The sequence below is a fragment of the Physella acuta genome, unplaced genomic scaffold (assembly GCF_028476545.2).
Source record: "Physella acuta isolate Inbredline_101_S28 unplaced genomic scaffold, ASM2847654v3 ptg001421l, whole genome shotgun sequence".
NCBI classification, from domain to species: domain Eukaryota; kingdom Metazoa; phylum Mollusca; class Gastropoda; family Physidae; genus Physella; species Physella acuta.
This window is the reverse complement of record NW_026732936.1, coordinates 22,746-30,849: the sequence shown is the minus strand read 5'-3', so window position 1 is coordinate 30,849 and position 8,104 is coordinate 22,746. Positions and strand designations below refer to the sequence as shown.

Genomic DNA, 8,104 nt, shown 5'->3' with positions numbered 1-8,104 from the left:
AAGAAGCTTGGCAAAGCGCTGACCATCGTTTTCTTCATCTGCAAGGAAATATAAACTTGTGGACTCAACTTATTCTGCCCAATGTATTCATAGGTGGTAAGCGTGAAATTTACTTTTCTTACTTCTAGCACGATTTTGAATAACGATCACACTTAATCGAACAAACTATAAAACGTCATAAGCTGCCAATAACTATGTGGGATATAAGGGAGACAGTTCTCTAAGGTTAGATCACCCAAGGCGTAGTGTGTTAAGTATCGAGTGCACGCCTTAAGCTGATCGATATTATCCAGTGGAAAATCAAACTGTAAACAAATAACTTTAGAATGTTTTAACAATTCGAGCGAGAGATGATATTAATCAAGAGTAATTTTAGTGCGGGGAGGTCAAACATATTAGCTAACTCCAAAAGTCCGATATGCGGGCCCCGAACAGATGGGGCTTGTTAGCTTAGTATAGCAACTTATCTAGGAGAGAAAACTCTAAAATCAAACAATTGTTGCATTTCAGAGTAAACTTGGATAGACAAAGGCTACGGAAGCGAATCCAGAAAAAACAACAAGCTGAAATCGTAGTAACGTGCCTTATGGTACATAACATGTTGACACGTAATGCTTCATTGTTTTGGAGAAAATACCCTTCGATATTACTCTTAAGAACAACGAAGGAGAATGGTAAGTTCGGCGTTATGCTTAGACTGAATTATAGGAGACTGCTATAGTTTATTCCGGATTACTAGTTAACTTGGAAAACTAAGTCAGAGTGGCACAGATTTTAAAAAGCTCAGTTTGAATTATACTAAACTGAATTATACTCAACTGAATTATACTAAACTGAATTATACAAATCAGGAGTGCAGCTGCTAAAAATAAAATTCAACCCTGTCTTTCAACTACAATCGATAAATTTTTGTATACACCTCTTTAACCCACGTCATGTTTGTCAAAACTCAGATGAAACCCGGTCACAACAGGATACGAAAATATGCTAAAATTCACTCGTATTTGCTACCTTCCCCACAACATATTCACGCCAGCCTTAAAACCCATCTCAACCCTTCAACACCACACAACCACCTCCCACCGCAACTTCTAGCAAACCCAATAACAACCTGTGTAAGATCTTCCTTTACAAATGCGGTTGTAAGGCTATTGTTTTAAAAAATCGATTAATGCGTTAAACAGCCCTTTTCCTTTTTATCGCACCGATAACTTTTAGTAAATACGACGCGAAGCATATCACTGTATCAGTTTTAGCTGCGTGTCTACCTCTCCTTCACAGTGTACCACACATCGACGTTGTGAATACGAAGCGCGTATTTAAACCTTCTGCTGCATACATATTGATGTCTGTACGTAGCTGAAAAATCGTGACTTCATTTAGAGGATATCAATTTTCTCAACCTGCTAATTCAACTATAGGTGTTAGTTTATCGTCGTGCGCTGTTGTTTGAATAATTTAGCTGAACGAAATTATTAATCGTTTTATTGTTACCTTTGTCATTATTTTATTATTTCATAGCAATTTTTGTATTGTTATTAATTATTAAACAGATAAAGACGTAGTACGAAGGATTAATTATTTCAAAGCCTATTCCTGATAAGACACAATTTTAGTGAGGTAATGTAAACATTATATAAATTCTTGAAGTCAGTGTTTATCTTTGTAAAATTAAAATATTATTATAAAAGTATCAATCAATTTTTTTATTAAGTATTAAATATTGATCGTGTTTAAATAATGATTTCCCTCTGGAAATTCTAAATTCGTTGGATAAGGTTTGTGTTGCTAAAAATTTGTTTTCAATACTCTGATATAAACTAGTGCTACTTGAATGTTAGAAAATAATTTTGGAGCGAGAAGTGGGTTTAATTTTAGGTTTAGTTTAAGCTTTGTGATTAGAATTTAAAAAAGAGTTAGAGTAGCTTTGATAAATGTTTTTCATGATTCTTAATTTAGGGCTAATGCGTGCTAATATATATATATATATATATATATATATATATATATATATATATATATATATATATATATATATATATATATATATATATATATATATATATAGTGTACTTAATACAACATAGGCGGAGCGGGATCGAGACACACCAAGTCAATTTTAATTTTTTTTCATATGTGAATGTTCCGATTTAAGACTATAAAGAAAGGGACTACTTCATTCAAGTTTGATTTGATCTAGATCTATAGATCTACTCATCAAGACGTACGCTATGAAATATATACAATTTTATCGATCAAACTAATACAAATTACTTAAAAACAACATAATGACCATTGAATAGCCAGATTTTTAATGGCATTATTTAAGTCACTTAATCAGGGTTAAGCCTGTGTTATGTTAAATGTGTCGGATTTTTAGCTAATTAGTTATTTCTTTGCTTTGTCACTAATATCGTTCAGCGTGTAGTAAAGCACATTGCGTTTGACCAGTAACTATTTCATAAATTATTTTTCTCAAACAAGTACAACATTTTAAAATATATAGGCCTATAATTCACGTGAAACGGGTACCGGTGGCTAGTATATATATATAAAGGAAAATATTTCCTGTTTATATTTCCAGGAACCATGAGTTTACAGTTGACGTCATGTTATCCCAAACACCTCACTTACTTTTCCATCGCCGTCATCGTCGTGTTTTTGACCACCCTGGTCACCTACGACGCACTGGTCACCCAAAACTTTGTCGTAGGACTCCCGGCCACCCTACTCAACACCATCCACAACTACAGCGAGATTTGGTTCAACTCTCCCAGAAACAACAACCCTACAGATATCAACACGTTAAGAATTGAGCTTAAAAAGTTGGGGTACGAACCAGTGGAAGACCACGAGTTCGAATCCCCGTTTATCGTAAATCCAAAACTATACCCAAACGTTTCCAAACATTACCTTAACATCACCAACAACCCTATGAAAATCATATCGCTCTACAACTGCCCGAACTGGTTCATTAATCACGCAGAGTCAAACCTGTTCAACAGCGACTTTAACAGGTGTGAGTACAGGTGTACCGTCGACCTGACAGGTGACAGGAAACAAGAGGCCGATGTACTCATCTTTTTTGTGGGGTATTTAAAAGGGGAACCCCCGGCCCGACCCAGGGGTCAGATTTGGGTCAAGGCCATGTGGGAATCTCCGGTACACTATCGCTACCCTAGTAAGTATTTTTTGGAGAAATATTTGGTCAGAAAATAGTTTTTAAAAGGTATTATTGGGTATTTTCAGTTAAGTTAAATCACTGAAAACATCACTAAATAATGTCAGGGTTGTTTTCTGAATGCCTGATTTTTGTGTTTATAAAAGCTAAAAGTTTTTATTTAGTTCCGTGTTATTAATTTGAAAACTCTTATGTTCCGATTTGTGTTACAACTCTCAACTTCTATTTTTATTAGGTCCGTATGAATCATGGAGAAGTGTCTTCAACTGGACCTACACCTACAGGGTCGACTCGGATATTTTTGCACCCAATAACCTTTTCGCCTGGAGAGACAGGACGCTGTTGCTAAGTGATGGGGAATATCGTGAGTACATCTTGGTAGATTTATAAACAATGGTAGTTACCTTTTCGGAGCTGGCAATCAATCGGGCAGATGAAGAAGTGGTCAGTACCATGCACAAACGCTATTATTTTCTCTAAAGTGACTTTTTTATTTCGTTAGACTCAGAGCAATGTGGGCTCAGGAATATCCATCTTACGGACTAAATTACGGGATATATATATATATATAAATATATATATATATATATATATATATATATATATATATATATATATATATATATATATATATATATATATATATTGCTGCATTATGTTAAATTTAAATATTCATTTAATTTTCCTTCGCCATTATGAATGTTTTTGTAAATATTTTGCGGTTACGGAGATAAAGTCGTATATTTTGTAATTACTTAAGCAATTTATGATAATTCAATTCAATTAACACTAATTAATCGTGCCAATCATTTCAATTAGTTGGAATCTTCAAAAATAAAACCAAGATGGCGGCGTGGTGGGTGAGCCACTGTGGTGCCAACAGCAAACGTGACCAGTACGTTAAAGAACTACAGGTAATTAGTGCTAATTATGGGGACGTTGTGGTCGAGTGGGAGGGATCGTGATTTCTAACTAAAAAATTCCCGAGTTTGGACCCCAACTGATATTGGAGAAAAAACTCCAAAATTAAACAACTGTAAGTTTGCAAATTGTTCTTGGAAGGACACAGGCTAAGAAAGTATTTCCAGAAAGAATAGCAAGCTGAAGTTTAAATAAAAAAGGCCATTTTGTGAATAACTAATTGACAGGACGGAGTTACCTAATTGTGTTAGAGGAATCACCTGTACTATTACAATTAATAATAAAAAAAGAACTACTAACTACCTACTATAATATGGTGGGCATGAGCAGGAAATTAGTTACAATTATTTGATAGGGATGAACCTGTATTATTAACGATGCGCATTTGCTGTTAATTAGGGAAATGTAATTAACGTTATCATTAGACTTAAAGACAAAAACCCTTGGACCAAGACCCAAACGACTAAAATTACCCTAGACTCTCGGTTGGAGATAAGTAGCCTATAAACAAAACCGAACTTCAGAATTTAGTTTTTTAAAACCAAACTAACGTAAACTAAACGTGTTATTGAAAATGTTTAGATCGTAATCAAAATTTTTGATTCATTTAAAGACAGTGATTGTTTTCAATCACATTTAAATTCTTGCATATCGATTAATCAATTATTCGCTTGACAGACAAATCGATTAAGGTTATCGGATGATTTTTTAAATTACGAAGCGTTTGAAGAGATAACTCAATTATAACATTTATAGTATATTTCCTTAAAAAATTCTGCCAAATGTTCAGTTTATTAAATTTGTGTCACAAGTATTAATAACAGTTAAAAAAACCTACTACAGTGGTTACATCACTAATTGTGTGAAAAAAATTACTTTCTTTTAATTACAAGGCACTGCAGTTTTTTTTACAAATGTAATGATGTGTGCTTTATTTAGATCCAGCAAAAGTAGCAGTGAATCGAGTGATGTAAATTATTATAATTCATTATAAAGTATAAATCAGTCGATACCTACAGTTTATATAATATTGAATACAATAGTAGTAAAACAAGCCCTTTGGCCAGTCGCCAAACAGGCAAACAAGCCCAAAGACTTGTAACTTTATGACCATACAACCTCACAAACTAGCAACCAACTACAAGTTTACAAACTAGCACCCAACTACAAGTTTACAAACTAGCACCCAACTACAAGTTTATGGACGAAAGAAAAAAACTAGCTCAGATTTATGTGCTATATGCAAAGCTAGTAAATGTATTACTCTAATAGTGACAACTTTTTCAACCTTTATTATTCTCCTTACATTCAGAGATATTTTCTTTTGAAAAACAAATTGTAAATTTTTTTTCATAAAAAACGATTTAATAACAAGCTGTTAGGTACTAATGCACTAAAAAGTAGAAAATAAATTATAGACTAATATTTGAATAACTATAAAGAAAAGCGTGGGATTCTTCCTAAATATTAGTAAAGGTATCCAATAGATACTAAAATGACCCACGCTTTTCTTTATAGTTATTCAAATAGTAGTCTATAATTTATTTTCTACATTTTAGTGCATTAGTACATAAAAGCTTGTTATTAAACCCTTTTTTTATGACATTTTTTTTAGTACTTTACATATTTTTATTACAAGCTTTTATTTAACTCACTTCCTCTGTCTGTCTTGACGGAAACGCAGGAGTGAAAATTCGGACAGTTCTACTTGACCGATACGATTCACAGTTGGCACGTGGGTCAAGACATGAAGACAATGCAATCTGAAACTAAATTTGACTTAATTGGATGCCTAATTAATTTTTTATGAATTAATTAAAATTTGGACCGAATTAGTAGGCATGTCTAGCCAACCACACCACACGCGTCATCACCTTCAATAGCTGCGCCATCACGTAATGGCTGCGTTCAAAAACCATTGCGCGCCTACTGAACGTGATGTTCAGTAGGCGCGCAATGGTTTTTAGTCATGTAACTCTATTGTAAATAAAACATGTAAAGTACTGAAAAAAAAATTCATAAAAAACGTTTTAATAACAAGCTTTTATGTGATGATGCACTAAAAAGTAGAAAATAAATTATAGACTACTATCTAAATAACTATAAAGAAAAGCGTGGGTGTCTTCCTTAACATTAGTAAAGGTATCCAATAGATACTAAAGTGACCCACGCTTTTCTTTATAGTTATTTAGATAGTAGTCTATAATTTATTTTCTACTTTTTAGTGCATCATCACATAAAAGCTTGTTATTAAAACGTTTTTTATGAATTTTTTTTTTACAATAGAGTTTCATGACTAAAACCATTGCGCGCCTATTGAACGTGTTGACGCGTGGGGTGTGGTTGGATAGAAATGCCTACTAATTTGGTCAAAATTTTAATTAATTCATACAAAATTAATTAGACATCAAATTAAGTCAAATTTAATGTCACGATTCATTGTCTTCATGTCTTGACCCACGTACAAATTAAGAACCGTATCTGTCAAGTAGAAGTGCCTGCGATTTCGCTCCGGCGTTTCGATCTAGACTGACGACAGACTGACGAGGAAGTAAGTTTAATAAAAGCTTGTAAAAACAGTTTTTTTAGCGTCTTTAACTGCATAATTCTAATGTTTTACAGAAATATATAGATGTTGATATCTACGGGAAATGCGGCCCACTAAAATGTCCAAATAAGGAGAAAAATGCAGAACAGTGTGAGCAGATGCTGACAACAACCTACAAATTCTACCTGAGCTTTGAAAACTCACTCTGTAAAGATTACCTGACGGAAAAATTTTACCGAAATTTCGCCGAAAGACTGCATGTCATTCCTATAGCGCGGGGCGGTTTCGACTACCAAAAATATATTCCGCCAGGCGGATTTGTCGACGCTTCACAGTTTTCTAACGCTACGGAATTAGCAAAGTATCTGATCAATTTAGGAAATGACCCATTGAGATACGCACAAATGTTGAAGGAAAAAGATAAACTAGCGATTTTGAACAGGAAATTTGACTGGTGTGATATATGTGAAAAAGTTCATACGGACAAGAGGGTTAAAATAATTCCTGACATTAGGGAGTGGTCTCATAAAGATACGTGTTACAAACCCACAGATTTGTGATAGCCGTAACATTTTATAAGTGTTATTTTTTGTAAATAAAGATCCTAGTCCCATTGTTTTAGATGTATTTTAAGGTATTATATCTTTTAACGTGTGATATGGTTTTATATACTGCTTGAATTTGGGGGTGTTTAGGTATTTAAAAATGCTTGTTCATAACGTACTACGTGTGTTACAGGTTTTTAAAAATACTTTTTCGAATATTTAATATGTATGAAACTTGTTTGATCTTTGTTGTGGCTTTTAAACATAATTGTCTCAATTGACAGTTGGTGTGATATTTGATTTCTGAAAATCGTATTAGCAAAATATTAGCACACTACATAGGCACACACTTTTTATGTGAAAACACACAGTAGAGGACATACGATATTTTATTATTGCATTCTGATGAATTGCAGTTGTAGGACGGAGTGGTCTAGAGGTAGAGAGCTGGACTTCTATCCCGTAAGTCCACCCAACTCTGATGGGTACCTAACTCACGTTAGGGAGAACAAAGGCGGCGGGGCATAGTGCTGACCACACTAACGCTTCATATGCCGAGGTCATAGAAACAAGTGAACTCTACTTCACTTGCCCCATAGACCGTCAGGTTTGAAAGGGGGTAAACTTTACTTACTTTATTCTGATGAAGGTTAATCTAGTAAACTAAGTGAAAGAAACAATACTCTATACGTGGATACTTTGAGACTAAAGAAATATACGTTGTTTTTATAGAGATAAATTATTGCTACGATTTTTATACGTAATAGAGAATAGATTCCTATTTATATTAGTTGTAGCGCGTTGCTTGAGATAGGTATTCATGCACAATGTGCTACTGTAAAATTTTAACTTGAAATGTTACTGTTTGTAATTTGTGGGAAATTTCAATAGACTGATCTTGGATATTTT

At 33.7% G+C, this 8,104-nt stretch overlaps 1 protein-coding gene across 1 annotated transcript; it reads left to right on the top strand.

The window, feature by feature from the left end:
* The first annotated feature begins 2,589 nt into the window (after positions 1-2,589).
* Positions 2,590-7,210, top strand: LOC131927587 (glycoprotein 3-alpha-L-fucosyltransferase A-like). The gene is made up of 4 exons (XM_059283292.1): positions 2,590-3,181; positions 3,417-3,545; positions 4,001-4,095; positions 6,725-7,210. The coding sequence occupies exons 1-4, from the start codon at positions 2,590-2,592 to the stop codon at positions 7,208-7,210; spliced, it is 1,302 nt and encodes a 433-aa protein (XP_059139275.1).
* The last annotated feature ends 894 nt before the right edge of the window (positions 7,211-8,104 follow it).